Source organism: Rhyacophila brunnea, unplaced genomic scaffold, assembly GCF_057557595.1.
Source record: "Rhyacophila brunnea isolate RB1 unplaced genomic scaffold, BYU_Rbru_1.0 scaffold_23, whole genome shotgun sequence".
In the NCBI taxonomy this organism is placed as follows: Eukaryota; Metazoa; Arthropoda; class Insecta; order Trichoptera; family Rhyacophilidae; genus Rhyacophila; species Rhyacophila brunnea.
In genome coordinates, this window is record NW_028232893.1 from 20,008,465 (window position 1) to 20,029,293 (window position 20,829).

General features: G+C 32.5%; 1 protein-coding gene across 1 annotated transcript; it reads right to left on the bottom strand.

Annotated features, from left to right (window-relative positions):
- LOC147069671 (uncharacterized) lies at nt 1–9,053 on the bottom strand. The gene is made up of 5 exons (XM_085950488.1): nt 8,262–9,053; nt 5,102–5,236; nt 4,060–4,183; nt 2,363–2,561; nt 1–1,551 (listed from the first exon to the last, which is right to left on the bottom strand). Exons 1-5 carry the CDS (start codon nt 8,579–8,581, stop codon nt 1,352–1,354), a joined length of 978 nt encoding a protein of 325 aa, XP_085806614.1. The 5' UTR covers nt 8,582–9,053; the 3' UTR covers nt 1–1,351.
- Between the last annotated feature and the right edge of the window lie 11,776 nt (nt 9,054–20,829).

A 20,829-nucleotide genomic window follows, 5' to 3' on the forward strand; every position in this document is an offset into this window, starting at 1 on the left:
ACTTATGTACCTACATAAAAAAATGTTTTATTTAATAGCATAATAATTAAGATAAACCAGCAAAAGCCGAGGTAAAAAAATCTATTATACATTTTTGAACATTTTCAAAAGAAAATGTCCATCAAGATGAAACAAGTATTCTGTTAAAAGTACAATATTAAGGTTACATGATAATAACGATGCAAAGTGCTTAGTGTAAAGATATTGTATTTCCAGTTTTTGTCGAAATTGAGTTAACCCAGTAAGTACACGAAACGTTTGTCTGCATCGCATCTTTATGCTGTAAAATTATTGTAAGTATGTCTAAATACGAGTAGAAACATACAAAGATGGACAATATACAATATCTTTGCACTAACTTACTTAATACAATATTTGTAGCATAAATATTTTTTAGTTAGATACTTTTTAATATTGGTACAAACATACTTTAATATTACTTATATATTATTATATTTTTTTATATCATAATACAATGTTACATAATATTCATATTATCATTGAGCTATTTAAAGCCTTCAATCTATCGAAATTCAGTAGCCATATAAATGTATAGTTTAACAGGACGTCTTGATTTAATGAGAAACCTAATAAACAGAACATAAATCGCTGCAATGTCCTCAAATATATTTCAAAATAGTTGCATTTACGTGACAAACTCTAACGCATATTATGATACATTCAATACAGGCGTAAATATTGAAAATAACATATTCTTTATAACTTATTTAAGTAGTATATTCTACATTTCTCTACACTCGAGAACCGTGCCTTATTAGAATCACACCCACAAGGCAACACACTTCCATAGCTTTGTATTCTTTTCGTTGACCGAATTTTTAACGAATTCCATTGTACTCAATGACATTGTCATTGGTTGTACTTATACCGAGGAATGAAAAATAAAACGATATAAACGCAGACGACGTTAGCACACAAACAGCGCCTACCACAGAACAAATTATAATTATTAATTTAATTCAGATAGACTATACCCCATATACTACATTTTGAAGCAGAGTTTTTGAATGTGTGAGTGTCCTACAAATATTATAGACGTGCAATAGTGTGTGTTGAAACCTTCAAATACACCAATAGTAAATATTTCATCAGCGTATAAACAGAGAGCTGTTGTCAAAATGAAGGAAAAGCTTATAATGACATATTCTCTACATGTATTTAAGTTTATCCCATATTCTTCCACACTCGAGATCTGTTGTCTGTTACTCCACGCCCGTTAGGTATTTCAGTTTACATTTATCCTGTGTTCCCTGGCGCCTACACAGTATAATATATGGTGGATAGAGACTGTGTTTCTTTTAATCGTATATCACTATCAAAATAATCACAATCAGTCTTCAACGTCCATTTTCTTGAATACACCCTCCAACGAGACGTACGTATAAACTTCTTGATGATTCGAAGTGTAGAGTTTTTCATCGCTGTCAAAAAACTTTTCAATATGAAACTTTTTTGGTACACAGGTTTTGCATTTCTCTTCTTGATTCTCCAGCCAGGGTCCATTGCAAATGAGACGATTGGTCCATAGATCTGAAATGAAATTAAAGAAAATATTATATGTTTTCATTTCCTCATTGCATCATACCATTATATTATCGCAAAAATTCCTGACTGTTGCACCTCTTACATTTCTGAATTCTTTCATCAACTGTTGTTGTGATTCAATTCAAAATAACTGAATGATTTCGGAAGCCTAAAGTTAAGAGGCACTTGTGGCGACGTCAGTTATAAATACTCTATACTAGGCAATTATTTAAAGCCTACTTCATTAAGAAAAATAAAATTAAATAACCTAAACCTAAAGACACTAATTCAAAGATAAAAAAATACTAACGGAGCCATCTGTATCAAATCATTGAATGAAAGATTCAGATACACGTATATAAATACTGTATTCAAGTCTATGGAATCTTCTACTAATACAATATGTAACTACTTAAACAAAGCATTAGATAATTTAAGTTTTTTTGTTATGTAGTTTTATGCTATTTATACTTAAGATCTCAGCACTGTCTGTTATATTATATACAACACCTTTTCGAATGCTTACTTCTTGATCCAAGGTTTACGGATTCTTTGGATCATTTAACATATTGTTTTTTTTCAAAAAAAAAATATATGAATTTCGGGTATATTCAGTAGGTATCTTATACCTACATCAAATAGTACTTTACAATTATAAAAATATAATAGGAGGAAAGGAGATATAATATCTTAGTAGGGGCCCGGCTTGGTAGGTCGGCCAGCTAAGTGTTATGAACAGAAGATAAAAGCCATCGCTGAACCCATTGAAAAGAGTATAGTAGTAATAATTTGACTATATACATAATATATATTATACCATTTAAGTCTTGTAAACTTCCTGGCAAATCTTCCATTAAATATTCTTCACTTTTGTCCAACTTTTGTGGGTGCATATTAATCTTTAACATTGTATTTTTGTCGACTCTTAACATTTTTAGGCATACTGATATAATTTTTCTCTGCCATGATTTAACATTTATAAAATGCACGGCGTAAAGTCTGTGAGGGTATGTATCCTGAAAAAATAAAGAAAAGCATTATAGTTAGTGTTATTATAAGTCAGTGAGATAAAGTTTAACAATTGAGTGGAAACAATAAGTTCTATATCTCAATAGTCTTTAAAAGTGATTAGGTTATTTTAAATAAGTCTAATTAGCATATTTTGCCTGTGGAGTGGGTGGAGAATATAAAATTATTCGGTTTACATCTGCATGGAGACCGGTCTAGATTACGACATCAAGATCATGGATTGAAATGGCAAAAATATTAAAAAATGACACATCATCAGATATATTTTTTTTGCAGACATCCGAGAAGATCTTCAGAACAGCATGCAAGAGCTTGCAAATGAACGTCGCAAAACAGGTTTAAATATAAATATCTTAAAGACAAACGTAATGGTATCGCAAGTAATTTTTAACGTACGCACACGTAGAAACTTAATTGAAAATAACACGAATAATGAATAATAATTAAAAATACTAATAAATTAGAGTTGGCACTTTTCAAAATTAAATTTATAGAGATTGTGATCATTCAAAATATTCTGCGGAATGACAAAACCATAATACTAAATTTGTCACCGTACTAGCAGGACATGACAGCATGTGACGTGATCATAATGCACTCGCAGCATCAAGGCCCACCCACATTGAGGTGCATGTCACGGTGCTTGTCGCCTGCTGTCACGGGCTGCCGCTATGGGAAAAAATTATGTAATGTCGTTGTTCTTGGTGTTTAAAATCAGACTGATGTTCCCATCCCGTAGCACATTTTGAACCTTTAATACTTTGGACGCTGAAGACGCACATGCGCGTAATGACCAGGCGGCCGATCGATGTAATTAACGTGCATTTTAAAGGTGCTAATTAAAACCTCATTATATAGTCAGCAGCAAATGAGTTAAACGAACATTGTCAGTTGGCAAAATCTGCCGTAATCATTAAAACAAGAATGATGGCACTTCACGTTGGACTTCACTGCATCGGCATCTGCATGATTCAATGAACGACAATTGAACGTTTTTATCATATTCCACATGCCAACACTTTTCGTCTGTCACGTCGAACTGACGTTCTTTTTTGTTTTTAGCAGTTGGCACAATGTATTTCCTATGATAATGTTGTATATGATCTATGGTCTGCAGGCTGTGTCCCATTATCTATGAATGTCATGCCGCATGTATTTTAACGTACGCACGTGTAAAAATTGTTAAAATTAATTGAAATTAGCATGAATAATTAATTATAATTCAAATTACTAATACATTATAGTAGGCACTCTTCATCATTGTCATTATTCAGTGAATTTACGAGATGGTGCACGTTCAAAATATTCTGAAAAATGACGAAACCATAGACATTTTTATCGCCGTGAGTTCACGTGATAGTCCGCGACATGCACCTCAATGTGGATGGGCCTTTAGACTCAACAATAATGCAGGTTAACATGCATTTCACACATAATGCTATGGAGGTAATATTAACAATACCCACCGACATATATTTTAATTACCTTGGCACATTTCACAAATCTATAGAGTTGAGAATGATTAGCATGTTTCATGATATGAGATTTTGAAAATCCTTCCAAATCGATTACGAAAATGTCACCTTTTGATGGCGTTTCTTCCCTCCACCTGAAAAAAATAATTTTAATAATCATAATCTTCGATGGCGCTGCGATTGAAATCTAGCCCTATATTGCAGTTGTCCGACAGCAATATTTGCCTGTTGTCTCTCCCAAAATTATTCCTCCAGCTAAATCTCGGTTTTCCCACTCATTTCCTCCCCCATGGAAATCAACTAAGTACCTTCTTCGCCACTCATTCATCGCAGGTGTCCCACCTATCTACATAAGTTGAAACATTTTTATATTATGTATGAAGAGTTAGGGATTTCTTTGATAAATTAAAGAATTCATCATTGCATCAGACGATAACTTTACTTACAATCTATCATTTTCAGATCAGATATTCGACACTGGATCTCCATTTTAGAAAATATCTCTATTAGATTGGCATAATATGTCATCAATAATATGGTTCAGGATTTACCCTCATAGGATAAATTATAATTTTCTTATGTATTTATTGTAGAATTAAATTAGGTGAGTAAATAAATAGGCGGCCGGAGAGGTAGTCTAGTGCATTAGACGTTAGCCTTTCATCCGAGGGCTTTGGATTAGATTACCGGTGAGGTCAAAATATATTTACATAATAATATGTAATTTTCTCAATGCCTGGGTGTTTGATTATTTCACTATCACCGTCATACATAACTGTTTTTCTACACTATGTACTGTTATACCTTGTGTTAAAAAAGAATAAATATTATAAAGATTTAAACGTCAAAACATCATTAAATGTGTCAAGTCTTTATCAATTTTGATCTATCTACTGCCGGACGAAAGCCTTTTCATGCGTAATTCCGCAAAGCATAACTATTTCGTCGATCCAGTGACCCCTGAGTCCACCTTTCTACCTATTTAATACCACTGCATGACTAGATGTCTCTATGATAATAATAATTAACATGTTTAATAGCTTTTTGTATACCTGATATCTGACACCATGAAAAATCTCTTGAAGAATGCTATTCCATCAAAATCTTCTGATTCAAATCCAGGAATTATTTTCATTATTGTTAATTTGTGGCCATTTTTCGTTAGCTGGGGGACGGTAAAAAGATATCTGAAAAATAACAATGTTATTAATAATCAGTTTGGTGATAAAAACACAATATTGACATCTTTTCTATGGCAACAATTATATAATTAGAAACAATGCTCTAATGGATTAGACGCTTTTTTGATTCTGTTTTCAAATCTTACTTTCTTTTTTTTTTTACAACTGCTTGTGAAAATATACACTTAACAAACTATGTAATCTTGTAATCAATAAACACTTAATAAAACCAATAATAAACATCAACAATAAAAATCAAATATAAAAAAACTATAATTATGAAAACGGAATAATTGGGCAATATTGTTATGTATTTTGTAAATACCTGATTTCAGTCGCAAGTGTACCTTATCGCACAATCAATTCACGCCTTCAATTCGACAGACGGAAAGCAGTTAAAATACCTTTATCCCTTATCGAACCTAATCGTTTAAAATATGTAGGGATTGCAATACCGAATGAAAATGTGAATATAAGTTTTTCGGTATTTCTTATTGAATACCGGTATTTCTTAAACATTAAAAAAAACTGAAGTAGGTGCTTATCAATAAATATAGCTATTAAAATCTTTTAAAAATATTATTTTATGGCAAAAACCTCCATGTTGACATTTAAAAATATGTATTGATCACAATTGTAGAACTAGTGATTATTTTGAAATAATTTGAATATATTGATAATTTTAACAAAGCTATCGAAAGCTTATCAAGTACAAATAAGTCCGGCTGCAGGAAAAGTTTCTTAAATTCAACGCTTGTAGAATAATTGAAAATTTTTGTCACGGATCTTTTCTATTTCGAAATAATATTATGATAATTCTTAGCGACAATTACTTATATACATATTATATTTGACGAAATTTCATTCATTATTTTTTCACTTCTGCTGAATTCACTCAATATATTTGCATTTTAGCGGCACATAACTTTATAATTCATTTTCAAAAACGTAAACGAGTGTGCTTTCTTAATACCGAAAATACCGGTATTGCAATCCCTAATAATAATAATATGTAATATGTTACAATCGCAAGCTAACCAACCCAGCGTCACTTTTGTGTCGGACATCTTACCAACCACTTCCAACTAAATGTTGAATTTATCCGAAAACCCATAACAATATTATAAGTCCACATAATTATGGTAATATATAACGCACAGAATACAATAGCCATATCTCGAGGAAAACCTTCTTCTGAGCTTTTCTATATTATGAATAATATATGACGCTTGAGTTTAATGATTATTTTCTGGCAGTCATTTTGTTTTGCATATTGATTTAATGGAGTGCACTTTTTTAGATGGTCGATTGCTTAAGGCTATACTTCAGCTGGGGCACGGCCTAAAACGATCGTGACTACGCGACGCGAAGATTGTGCAGATGACGCGTACAGAACAAAACATAAAAAGTCAACATGCGTCCATTTAATGTCATGTTTATTGTTCTATTACTAATAACAATAATACATTCATTGACATGTTTTCTTTTTCAAGTAAGTGGGTCACGCTTTTTACTCATCTTTACACGAGTTAAAAATTAATTCCCCCGTCGCCATCACAAAACAAATTGACGTGTTCACAGCTCGACTTTCGCTCTCCGATTGCCAGCCAGTCCGAAATTTCGTCGCACCTTTACTTGAAAATTATTTGCCGTTTCACTGAAGTACCGTCTTAATGCAAAGTGAAGTGCCTACTACTTACTTTGGACATATTATAGTGACGGGATAACGAAATAATTTGCAACGTAATACAGGTTAATTGTAACTATTTCTACTAAGGTGAATGCGCCGCCTTCTAGAGATTCATTACAGAAAAATACGAAGCTGGCATATTTCAAAATGATTTAATTAAGTAATTATTTCGTATCTAAAAAGAATAAGAAAAATAATAATGTTTTACTTAACGGCCCACATGCTCAGCGTACGTCAAAATGGCGCTTTTATGCTATTTTCAAGACATGATCCTGGACATTCCTTAAACGTTGAAGATAATCTATTTACATAATTTTGAAGCCTTATTATCCTTTATATTTATTTTAAACATTTGATAACTGCATAAAGTACTTTTACTACATAAAATAGTATTCTTTTAAACCTCTCGCTCTAATGTTTTAAAATATAGTCATATTTCAGTACGTCCATGTGAAGTGGTGCTAAGATTTTTTAGATTTATTAATTTTTAAAAGCATTTATAAAACCATAAGTAAAATTTGTGTCGATATTATTGTAGTAAAATATTTACAATAAAAAATTATATTGATAATCTCTGTGATCCCAAATTTGACAAGAATTAGGCATTTTATTATTAAAAAAATGGGCAAGATTTACACAAAAAAATTCTCGAAAATTAATGACGTTGCCAGCAACTTGTTGCTAATGTAGACACCGCTTTACATGAATAGTGTACATTAAACTTTGTTAGTCATACGTATTTTTTTTATTGAACTATGACTACAATTAATTTACAGATGGTGTTGGATAGTTTTTAAAAACCAATTATACCCTGCCTGAACCAAGCCATAATAGTTTAGGTATGCTATGGGCTTTCCGACAAATTCTGCACGCATCTTTTTCATTCATACTTATATTATTTTCGTTGAATTAGAAATATATATTACACAATATGTTGGTATTTTTTTGTTAATTATTAAGCCCTGCCTAACCAAACTACAATAATTGTTGATAGACGAGTATTTTTTGACTATTACCTATCAATTGTGGTTTGGATTTCGCAGGGTTTAATTGAATTTTAAAAATTAACCAACACCATCTGTAAATTGTATTCGTAGTTCAATGACAACAAACATGACTGACAAAGTTTAATGTGCACTATTTTATGGCGGATCTTAACAGCCTACCTCCACCCTTCGCCACTGCTATAATATTATTGTCCTTGTAACAAACTGAAACTGTTTAATGAACGCAAATAATTTAAAATTGTGAATTTATCTACACACACAGTTTAAAACACTTTTTAATGTAGTATTCAACGGTCCCCTTATTAATTAATATCATACTCGGCAAAACACTTACGTTGATTGACAGCTCTTCAATATTTCATCACTCTCCACATTGACATTGCGAAATATATCGGGAAATCCCTCTACAGATCTTGCTTTATAGTATTTAATTAAAAACTTCTGACTTTTCGTGGCATTCATTTTCATTCTTTGCATTATTTTCGAAACGAATATCAAATTTTCATTCATAGACGTCTCTGTCACGCCCAAATCATTGGTCACCCACTCCGCTATTTTCTCGATTTTTCGCAAATCTTTGGTGGAGAACTCGGCTAAGCTTTTTGTATCGAAAAAAAGCTTCTGGCTTCCACTGCCAGATGTCAGCTGCGGCATTTTGAATTATTTTATTAAATATTATTTTTTGCTTTGTTCGTATTCAATTTATTGTTGAATTTGTGAGATAAACACTTTTCGCTTTACGATAATGCACACACGGTGAGTCAAGATATTTCACACGGGCGATAACATCGTTCGTAAACACAATACATATCGATTTGCGATTACCGTATTTAAATAACGGACACAATTATTATTTTATTTATTTAGCACCTACGCGATTTTTGCAGTCAAATGTCAAATTTTTTGTTCCCGCGCGTTTTGACACTTCCGCTAGCGTTCTAAGTTTGAAATTTTCCCAGAAAGTGACACATCCATAGACAGCCGGTAAACTTGAACAGAATTTCACAATGTAAACAGGTTTTTCCTTTTGTGGATTGTATCTTTATTTATAAATTGTAGTTATTTATTTTTGTTTAATAGGAGCAACACCTAACGCAGCCGATCTTTTCGGTTTTCGCTGGTGACTGACCGTTTGCATTGGAAATTACTGTAAGGTAAGATGGAGTGCTCCATAAGCCTTTGATAGATTGATATCAACACATCAATACAATACGTACTTACTTATTATAAAGTAAATAAACTATTTTTCACACAAGTTTTAACGTACTTTAAATTCGAATTATTAGTTTTGAGTCAGTAATAATATCATTATTTTTTTTAATTATTAACTATTTTTTTATATTTAAGTAACGAATAATTCATAAGATTTAAGAATGTAACATTCTAATTATTGAACATATCTGCCTACATAATTTTGAAAACACTTCTGAGAAAATATATTATAACCAATAGAAAAAATCTTTTTTGAAAAATTTGGAAAGCGCTTCAGAGAGTATTAAGAACCACTAATCAAAATTTGTCGCAATTAAGTATGGCGCCTTTAGCATAGTGGTCTATGTGCATGGGCGCGAAATCTGAATAATATCATTAATCTGTGTGGTGTTAGTACCTACAAACGGCAGAAGAAAATCAGTGTATCAAAAAGAAAATAATATATTTTTATATTCTTAGAATATTCTTTTTAACAATTCAACGGGCGATGATGCCCAATGACAGTAGTGTAGTGATATAATAGTGTAGTAAGATAGTGGGTAATAGAATTGAAATAATAACAAATATCTACTCTTTGAGAAAATCACGTAGGTAGACGTTTACGATATTTGTGATATTACCAACTCTTAATAACGCTTAGAAAAAAATAAAAAAGGAGTGTAGAATCACTCGTTATTAATTTTTAAATTACCATTAAACATTACTGTCATTCGGCCACAAATATGTCTGTCTTTAATGGTGTGCCATTGTATTAATTAAAATAAAACACTCTAATATTATGTAATACGTATTTGACAGACGTTTATTATAATCAGGACCGGTGTCGCCGTGTTGAAAACGTCCCATTGAAGTGGACGAAACAAACACTGAATTAAAGTATGTGGATTAAGTACTAAATTAATAATATCGTGTTTAATTTTAATTAGGTAATACGCCTATATGTATTTATTTGGAGTTGTCATAATAATCAATAATTGTAATAGATGAAGGCATCTCTATAATTATTCATTCCACTTCCTACAGTTGCTATATCACTGCTGAATAAAACAATTAGGTGGTCGATAAGAAATTATGATAAAATAATTATGGTTGAGTATAGTAATTTAAACTTACTATTTAATAATAGTATGTGAAAAAAGAATCTTAATAATACATTTTCAAATATATTACCCGAATGATAAGCAGCATCATGGAACACCACAATCATTCAATGCGATGTAATAGCTCTGCCAACCATTCTCGGTCTCTAGTTTTTTGCTGCCACGTATATCCACCTAACTTTATGAGCTCGTCTATCCAGCGGGTTTAAGGGAGTCCTTGTGGGTATTTAGTGCCCCTTGAATACCACTGCATGACGCCATTTTTGACGATATACGGCTCTTTGCCATTTCATTTGCTTAGCGACCTCTATCACATTGCGTACTCTTGTCTGCTTCTTTATCCATTGGTTAATTTTGTGATCTTTATTCGTTATGGCCAACATGCACCTTTCCATGCCGCTACTCGTAACATGCTTTCATATGCGGTATCATCATAACATAATTTAATAAACTTAATTGAGCTTTCTACAAAACTACTTATTTATGAGTAGGTAAATTGTATTTTAATTATGTCTAGCTGGAGAAGTTTGCCATTGTTTACTATAATAATTATCGTAGGTACAAAGGTCTAAAGTTTATAGCAGAATCTAGACAAAAGGTTTTCGTTTTGAAGTCTTCAATATTATAGTATTTTTGGCATACCTAAATTTTTTTGCGGAATAAAAATTATAGTAGTTATTGTAATATATAGTTATATTATGGTTTGCTGTTATTGATGGATTGGGGTTAAAACCTCCAAAGGAAAATACAACAAACCTTGCATCTATCCCAGAGTCCAGTGGGATTTCTTTCTTTCTTTGGAGGAGGCCTTCACCCGACGAGGGGTTCTTATAAACCAAACAAACCAAAATACTATTTAAGTTACAAATACAAAAATATATACTATATAAACGTTACATAGCACTGTTTAATATATAAACATTATTTATCAATATTATATACAAAATAAAAATCTTAATATACCTATATTATGTATTATACAAAAATATAAAAATATACTTAGATAAAATATAAAAAATCATAGATACCTATTATATATATATATACATAACAGATATAATTATAGGTTTTATATACATCAGATATAGTCAATTCACTGTCATTTACTTTTTGTCTGTAAGAAATAAAAAGGCTTTTTTTATTTTTTATTTATTTTTATTATTATGGTTGGCTACACTGAGCTCGAATTATTAACCAGAGGGCAGATTTAAATTTAATATTATTTAAATGAGTCACCTCTCCATCGTTGACTTTTAGATTTCCTAACTGCAAACTTTACCGACGTGACTATAGCGCGCTGGCAGTGGCGGCAAAACAGAGGTAGATAGAATAGGTACAAAATAAGACCGACCTTCGCAGAATAAAAAAAATGTCTTCCTGCACACACAAAGTGGTCTGGTTTCAAGCATGCCTATTATTCACCCGACCATTTCAATGGCACGATTTTACATTTGAAATGTTACTTTGTAGAAGTAAATTAACAAAGGTGTCTAATTTTTGCGTTTGATATCTATTACTAGTTGCTAAGGTACAGTGACGTCCCGTGGAGGTACGCAGATCGTGCGATGCATAGGGCGGCGAATCTTCCTCCAGAATCACCTTCTTTCTAACCTACTTTTGAATCATTCGGAATGCTATATAGGTAAATAAATACAATGAAATTGTCTTTCGAATTTACCTACCTACCTATTTTCTTCTGTCATTCCCTTGTGTTTAGTTTTTAATAGATATTTTTAAGTGTTTTGTCTAGACATGAATTTTATCTCAATGAGATATTACGGCCATCTGTTTCCGATACGACAGCTCACGGTGAACTGCATACGCAGGGGTGTAGCAAGGGAGCGCAGTAATATTCGTGGAGTTACTTCCAAAAGTTCGTAAGTTTAGTCTCGAAATCATATTAGTGAGCAATTGCAATTTGAAGTTTGACATGCCCTCTAAGATCAGGCATAATACTTTAAATACCAATTGAAAATAATGATAACTAACATAATGTATTAATGACGGCAATGAGTCTTTGTACTTTTTACACAGCGGCGATTTTCTTTGACGCAGATGAGGCAATCAATTCGGCAGATAAATTAAAAGGGTGCCTCGAAACAGTTCAAATCAGTCATACAATTCTAAAAAAAAATCATATTTCTCATTATATAATCCAAATCATTTCATCATCATCATCATCATCATCAAATTATTTCAATTTGAAGTTTGATATGTCCTCTAAGATCAGGCATAATACTAATTTATTTGTGCGTTATTTTCATGTTACATTATATCGGATGACCTTAAATTTGTTTTCTAGCATACATATTCATATATAGACACATAATCCGTTAACTCTAAATACCTAAATTATCAACATACCAACTTTTGGCAGCACCCCACGATATTTTTTATGAACGCGAAAAATAAAAAGTGACAAGTTTTTATGTGTGGGGATCAAATGGCCTCTATAAAATCAGTTTTGCCTGTATATTACATTTATGTTAAAAACACTATTTTCCACTTCGCGATTACTAACTATAATGCAGAATGCTACGCTTTTTAAAATTAACAAAAATCAGGGGGCCCTTAAAATTTATCGTCAATTTTAGAGGGCCATGCGTTTAAAAAAAATACTTATGAGTTATTTAAAACGTATTATTTATTTTACAACGTTTTTATTAACTCGTATTCTTATTTGTCCGGTGGTTGTTTATCCGCTACATACTTGCAATCGATTTTTAACTTACTTCCCGACTAGCTAGACATTTGAATCTTTTAGAATATATCAGAACACGATGCCAACACATTCTTTTAATATTTTTAGCCATCTTTAAGTAGAATTGAATTCATTTTCAGTTAATTCTGATTTGTATGAAAAGTTATTTCGGAAGAAATTCGTAATCCAATCCACTATTATCGGTTGCTAAGGGGGTAGTCCTAGCAACTAAATTTTTAATATATACGTGCGTTACTATGGAAATCAAAATGACATTTCAGTATTCAGTATTTCTATATTTGTTTGTTTTTTATTTACTTCAAGTACAATTTTGAGCATAGTAATTTAACAGAAAATTTAAAAACGTTGTATTTAAAAAGTTCTTTTTATCTTGTAATTATTTGTTAATGATAACCGAACGCTGGTAAACTTTTATATTGTATAGATAGTATAGTTTAAAGGTTAAAGTATGCATAGGGAACAAACTACAAGTTTCGTATCATAGAAGAAGCGCACTTTTTATTAGATACTGCCCCGGATGCAAAAACACCTTGCTACGCCTCTGTGTATACGTACAATTTTCCGGAAACGACAATAAAGTGTACGCAGAAATAGAAAAAAAATCCCGGAATCAAACTGTAACTTATTCGTATAAGCCTAATTGTACGAAGCGGTAAATTTCCCGTGAATTAAAGATTATGCCTTCGATCATTCATGCGATGAGCTTGCTTGCTAATGGTGTGTTCAGATTAAAAGATATTATACATTATTGATGAAATTCATAATAATATCCCCCAGTGGCGAAGGGTGGAGGTAGGCTGTTAAGATCCGACAAAAATAGTGCATACTAAACTTTGTTAGATATAGGTACGTTTTTTTTTATTTAACCAATACTACAATAAATTTACATTTTATAATGTCGGTTAGTTTTTACAACGTTTTTCTTAGCTCGTATTCTTATTTGTCCGGTACAAATCTTGCAATCGATTTTTAACTAACTTCCCGACTAGCTATACATTTGAAACTTTTAGAATATATCAATACACGATGCAAATGCATTTTTTAATACTTTTAGCCATCTTTAAGTAGAATTGAATTAATTTTCAGTTTTATTCTGTTTTGTATGAAAAGTTATTTCGACACCATTATTGGTTAGGGTCTGCGGTCCTAGCAACTAAATTATTAATATATACGTACGTTACTATGGAAATCAATATGACATTTCAGTATTATTCCTATCAAGTACAATTTTTTTTTGATCATTTAAGCTAGTCAAGTCAAGTCAAGTTTATATGATTCAACAGAAAATTTAAAAACGTTGTAAGTATATTATAAAAAGTTCTTTTTATCTCATAATTATTAAAATTCAATTTAACCTTGCAATAACCAAGCCATAATAGATAATAGTGAAAAAAGTAGTCTATTTATAAAATCTCTATAATTATGATATTAAACACTACATAATTTTGGATATTTTAAAGATATAATAATATTTTTACATACTATTGCATGGCTTAAGCAATATTTAATAAATTAAAAAAAAACTGACCAACAACATGAGTGTAATATGTATTCTTTTAATTCAACGAAAACAAATAAGTATGAATAAGAAAGTGTGCACAATTTTGTCGGATCGCCCATAGCATAACAACACAATTATGGTTTGGTTAGGCAGAGTTTAATTGATTTTTTAATTAAGCAACTCCATCTGTAAATAATTGTAGTCTTATTTCAATAAAAACAAATGCGTCTCACTGACAAAGTTTAATGCTCACTATTTATGTCGGATCTCAACAGCCTACCTCCACTCTTTGCCACTGAATCCATCCCCACTTGACAGCCAATGTATCATATTATATCCAACACATAATATAAAAACACTGTTTAATATTTAGCCACTTGATCCAGTCCGACTATATTCAAGCCGCGGCACTAAATTGCGAATTACGATGGTAGCAAAGCTCGAAATGGAGCGGAGCGCACCGGAGCGTTGTTCCGGTTCATGAAATCGGCAAAATTATTGCTCAGTCTAATGAAAAAAACAATTTGACCGTCTGAGGTAGATGACAAAAATCGAAGACACTTGTTTTTATTAATATTATCGGAAAATTCTTATCGAGCGCTCCGATTCGTAAAATCTTCTATTCGAGCGCTGGTTCACAATTAAAAAAGATTTTTGATTGCGCATTTCGTTTAAATTATTACTTACTTCAACAAATCATCATTTTATACAATTTACCATAATTATTGCATTCGTAGTATGGCACTACCTACCACCTAAGTTTCGTGTTACGTCCTGACTATATAGTGGGCCTTGCGCTTGATATAATATATTATAAAGGCTTTTGGCTTTTGTTAGATGTAAATTGTGCATAAAACATTAATTCATAGTGGCACAGTTCGCCCTGAGCCGGTTAAATTCATTGTTTGAGTCTATCCATAGCAGAAACCTGAAATACTGTAACTGGTTATAACTATGACCCTGTAAGCAGGTATATTAACATCACTTACTGTACTGTCTTACCCTTTAGTACATAATCGTGTCTTTAACAAGCGACAGTTAAACCCAGCAGTGTTTTGTAATATACATCTAGTTTGTAGAAATACGCTTCTAGTATAGGTAAATCGTTTTACAGTGCCACCATGGGTACGGCAAATGCGGCTTGCAGTTTTAGTGGTATTGTTTGCTAGCATTGAAACAGGCATTGTCGCAATCAATTCAATACACGCGCGAATCGCCTATATGGTGCCACTGTAGAATGATTTAAGTAAGTACCTATGGCGTTAAATCTAGCGTTTTTAGACAAGGCAAACAGCTTGAAAATACTCACAAGAGAGCTTGAATATTATTTCAATTTGTTTGTATATTTTGGTTTCGCAAAACAATATTTAATATTAGGAATTACTTTTTTGAAGTGCTAGGTAATTTCAACATTTTTTGTTTAATTACTATTAGAAAATCTAGCTTGTATTCCTACTCTATCTGACATATTTTTAACTAAATACATCCCCTCCATGTCCATGCGGATTCCATGTTCGACGTTAGAAAGACTGTCGTCGTCGGCAACCGTGATAACAAGGTATTTTAATCTAGTCACCAATTTGAGCCTAAAATTTTATTTTCTTGAAATATTTGAAAGTTTTTTTACGTAATATATGAGTAGGTAAGTAAAAGGCTTTCATCCAGCAGCGAATCATCTCTGACTGATAATGAAACGCGTCATGATTAATTGTTATTATGTATTATTATTCCAAAACGAAAAAATAACTTGCATTCATCAACCTCAATACTGTGTGGGATCACACTTGTCTATAATATAGAAGTAGCCATAGTCCATTCTAGCACTGATAGAGTCAAAAAAACGTTTAGGTTTCCACTACCCCCACTCTGAGACTGAGAATAACAAATGTCCATTCTACGGGTTGAAAGAATACAAAAATAAAGAAATAGGTTGATACCTAGTGAGTTCAAATCCACACTGACGAAATGTCTTTAGAGGCAAAAGGATGAAAATCCAAACCGTTGTCCAAATCGTAATAATTAGTTTTTATATTAAAAAATTAATTGAACATGTTTATTTTTTACACATCATAGAAGTGTTGCATAAACCAAATTTTTTAATAAATACGACAAAATTTTAATTTCATATATGTATACTAAGTTGACCGTTAAAAAACATATTATATATGTTCTCGTGTGTCTCGTCTAGTATAATATATCATTATTTTACAACACCCATTGTGGCCCGTGAAAAATTAGAAGATTGACAAATTGGCCCTTTTCTCAAATAGGTTGTACACCACTGGATTAGTTAATATAAGACAAATGATTATCTTTTGTGTAGGTGTGTTATATGCCAACCACGATGGACTGGGTCCCAGGTTCGAATCTTGGGTCTGACAAGTACACATATTGTTTTGCAAGTTGTGTATGAGTCATAGTATGAGTCTAATATGTTGAGAAAGTGGCTGACATACATTTCTCGTAAAAACAAAATCTGTTAATACAAACCTCCACGCTATGGAGGCCTATATGATCTTATGAGGAATTTTATATGCATTCATCTAAAATATAAATTATTTTTTTGGCTCTCATGATCAATTGAATATAATAATGACAGATGCATCCATCTGCCTCTGAGGTACATAATATATACAGGCACATAATATATTATATAAGTATAAGCATGGGTCAATCACATAATTAAGACAAACACAGATCACAAATTTGCTCTAATAGAAGGTAAAAAAGTAGCCTGCGGCGCTATTTTACAAGGGAGAATTTTACATTTAAAAATGAGGTCGTTAGATGCATTTTGATTGTATTGTATTTATACTTGATAACTACATAATTCAAGTAGATGTATTAAGACTACAAAAATCCCTAAAAATAAACCGAAGGCCCTTACTTTTACCTGTAACACAATTTTGAAAACGCTTCTGTTGTGCGTCACACATTAAACTTAGCAATAGGTAGGGGGCCCGCCCAAGATCTTGGCCGGGGGGGCCGTTTTAGGATGTGGAGGCCATGAGTATAGGTACTAAGACTATTAGTACCTAAATTATTCTTCTTTTTTTCTTCTTTCTCGGCACTACATCCCGGGGCGGGATTTGGCCTCCTCTACAATTGTCCTCCACACGCTCCTTTCCCTGGCTGCTCCTCTCCAGTCTCCAGCTCTCCCCATATTTCTCCAGTCCTCTTCGATACAGTCAGCCCACCTCTTTTTTGGTCTGCCCCTAGACCGTTTCCACTGTGGGATCCACTTGGTCATGATTTTTGGCGTCCTGTGCTCAGGCATTCTCTCAGCGTGTCCAGCCCACCTTAGTCTTTGGGATCGACAGAATTTCACCACCGTTTCATGTTTTATTAACTCTTCTAACTCGTGGTTCATTTTTATCCTGTAACTTCCATTTTCCAATGTGGGCCCGAAAATTCTCCTGAGGATCTTTCTTTCGAATATGGCCAGTTTATGTTCATCCCTTTGAATGAGGCACCATGTCTCACAGTCATAGGTAGCTACTGGTCGAATAACTGTTTTGTAGATAAGCAGTTTGCTATTCTTGCTTAGGATTTTCGAACTCAGTAGACCCTTACAGGCGTAGAAGCACTTATTAGCAGCTATGAGTCGTATGTTCACCTCTTCTGTTGTTTTATTGAGTGTGTTTAGGTTCGAGCCCAGGTACGTGAAGCTCTGAACCTCTTTCCATACCTGCTGCTCCACACAGATATTAATTCGAGGTGGACCCTGCTCTCGCGTGGATACCATGTATTTTGTTTTGCAGGCATTTATTTCTAATCCAGTGCCCGGCCAGTCCAGTGCCCAGCATTTATTTCTAATCTAGTGGAGGCCATGAGTATAGGTACTAAGACTATTAGTACCTAAATTATAATATTATTAAATATGTACTCTTTAAATTAACCAATAAAAATAATACTAAGTCTGTTTCAAGAACAATCGACAATAATAACTAAATTATTATTATAGGTATCATAATAATATTTCACAGTCCATTATAATATATTATAAATTATGAACGGTTTTATAAGTTATTGATATTGTTATTATAAATATAACATACAAATAATCAACTTCATTATGCTATAAAAAATAATGTATAAATTAACAACACATCATGCGGTATGCATTTATTCTTTCTGATAGTTAGTGGGAAATATAAATATTTAATAAGGTTATTTTATAAAAAAAAATAATGTAAAAACCATTTGTGGTTGTTTTAAATAATTCTTAGAATCGGTTTGAGAAGACCAGAGTGTCAAAGAAGAATTGACACCCAGGAAACATTTTGGTGGATAACTCGACATTCGAAAGCACTGCAGTTTTTAAGTACCTACCTAGGAACCAACATCCAGCGACGTCCCTAGACAAAATTCCGCCCCTAGGCAGCGTTAAAATGTCACCCCATTTTTATACAGTATTTTTTAATCATCTTTTCTTGACTCCAATATCTAAGAAATGTGTTGTATTGATACATTACGAACAACATATTATATCTATCTCTACTTCAATAGACAATGTTGTGATACATTTAAAAATAAAACTGATAACTTTCGAAACTCAAGAATTACTGGCAAAAATATTTGGATAAATTAATTAGGTAAGTATATACCTACCTATAATTCAAATATAATTCACAAATCTGCACATGTCATTGCTGGTCATCAAGGACGTGACGTCCAAGGACAACGGAAGTAAACTAGACATCGCAAACCTGACAAAAAATTACAGTCCTGTTAAACCTTTTATGTTAATTAATACAATTTGTTTCCAACCAGTGAGCTAATGGAAAGATATTTCCGTTATTACTAAGTTTAGGTACCTATTCGTACTGTTTATATATAATAATTGTTCTCCTCGATTTGCCGCCCTTTAAATAACTGCCGCCCCCAAGCGACGCTCAATCTGCCTACCCCCACAGGACGTCACTGCCAACATCAGCTGTCAAAAGATCGAGATGAACCCTGAACTCTGTAGACTGAAGAGTGGAAATGCAGCGTTCTTCGCACTGACAAGCAGGGACGTGCCAAGCAAGGGCGTTAGGGGTGTTATTCAATTATATAAAATGAAAAAGTGGCGCAATTATCTTTCGTAAAATTGAACATCGAATTATAAATGCTTTTGTGTTCTATCGATACATAACTATCGATTTAAGATGCTTTATCAGAGTGTTGTAATATGTTAACTTCTGTCAAATCTCCAATAAAAGTATTTTTAATTTAGGGGGGGTAGAAAAATCACGCAAATGCAACACGTCGAATATGTCAATGTCATTTTGATGGTATTCGTAATACACATTAAACACAATGTACCTCCGCACACATGTCGAATGCAATACGATTTTAATACAACATACTCACATGGTTCTTTCCACTAAGAATTGAGAGGCAAATAACAACTTTATTCTCTCAGTTATTAATTTAGAAATAAATTTTCTTCTATGAAATATCCATTTAGTATAGTTACACATATTTTATTGAAAAAAATGTTATGTTTCTTCAATTTATCGCACTATACTTTCGACCGATCAGTCATATTGTCGGAGATACGAGAATGCGTTGCAACTTTACTGTGAATATTACTGCAGCAAACACGTATCTTGACTTACGAGAAAGAGCTTCAGTATAATCATCTGTCGGAGTTCAGTATTCTGTATACTTACAAACATGTAACTCAAAATACGAGTTTATAATACTTATTATAAAAGTCTTTTATTGTGATACGAGTTTTTTGTTATTGCTTAAATCTATTATCTATAAGTATGTTTTGAGATACGTGTTAGTGGAATATGTGCGTATTCAAATTCTGAGTTCAATACATATCAAAACAACTCAAAACTGACCAAAATTGAGATACGTGTTTGTAAAAAATAACAACCATATGGATGATTTATATTTAAAGTATTATGATTGATTCTACTTGGGTGTGGCCACAATCAAAAATGATATCAGTTAGTTCTTATCACTATCAGGATTAGTTTCATTCAAAGTTCCGATAATACGATAAATCGTTAATCCATTTATAATCCCATGGATTTAGATACACGATATGCAAATATTATTATAATGATATCATCAGCAGTTTGGTCGCCAATTTACTGATAGTTGAAGAATAAGGCCCGTTTCAGACGAGACACCGGTGTCACGCTCGCATATAATAAAGAGGCCTTTGTATTATGTTTATGAACGCCCCAGAGCTAATGAGTCCGGTACTCTTTTCCGTCGGCCGCTACATTCTCAAGCCACCGATACACTTTTTTATTGCCGCATCCAGTTTTATGTTCTAATTTATAACGCGTTAAATTATGCGTTGACACATTTGCTCTGGGGCGTTCATAAACATAATACAAAGGCCCGCTTATTCAAATACAAA

Coding starts and splice junctions, on each gene's coding strand:
- LOC147069671 (XM_085950488.1), bottom strand. CDS start 8,581: ATGCCGCAGCTGACATCTGGCAGTGGAAGCCAGAAGCTTTTTTTCGAT. Junction 5,237..8,261: donor TTGAAGAGCTGTCAATCAAC/GTAAGTGTTTTG, acceptor GTTATTTTTCAG/ATATCTTTTTACCGTCCCCC. Junction 2,562..4,059: donor GATTTGTGAAATGTGCCAAG/GTAATTAAAATA, acceptor TTATTTTTTCAG/GATACATACCCTCACAGACT.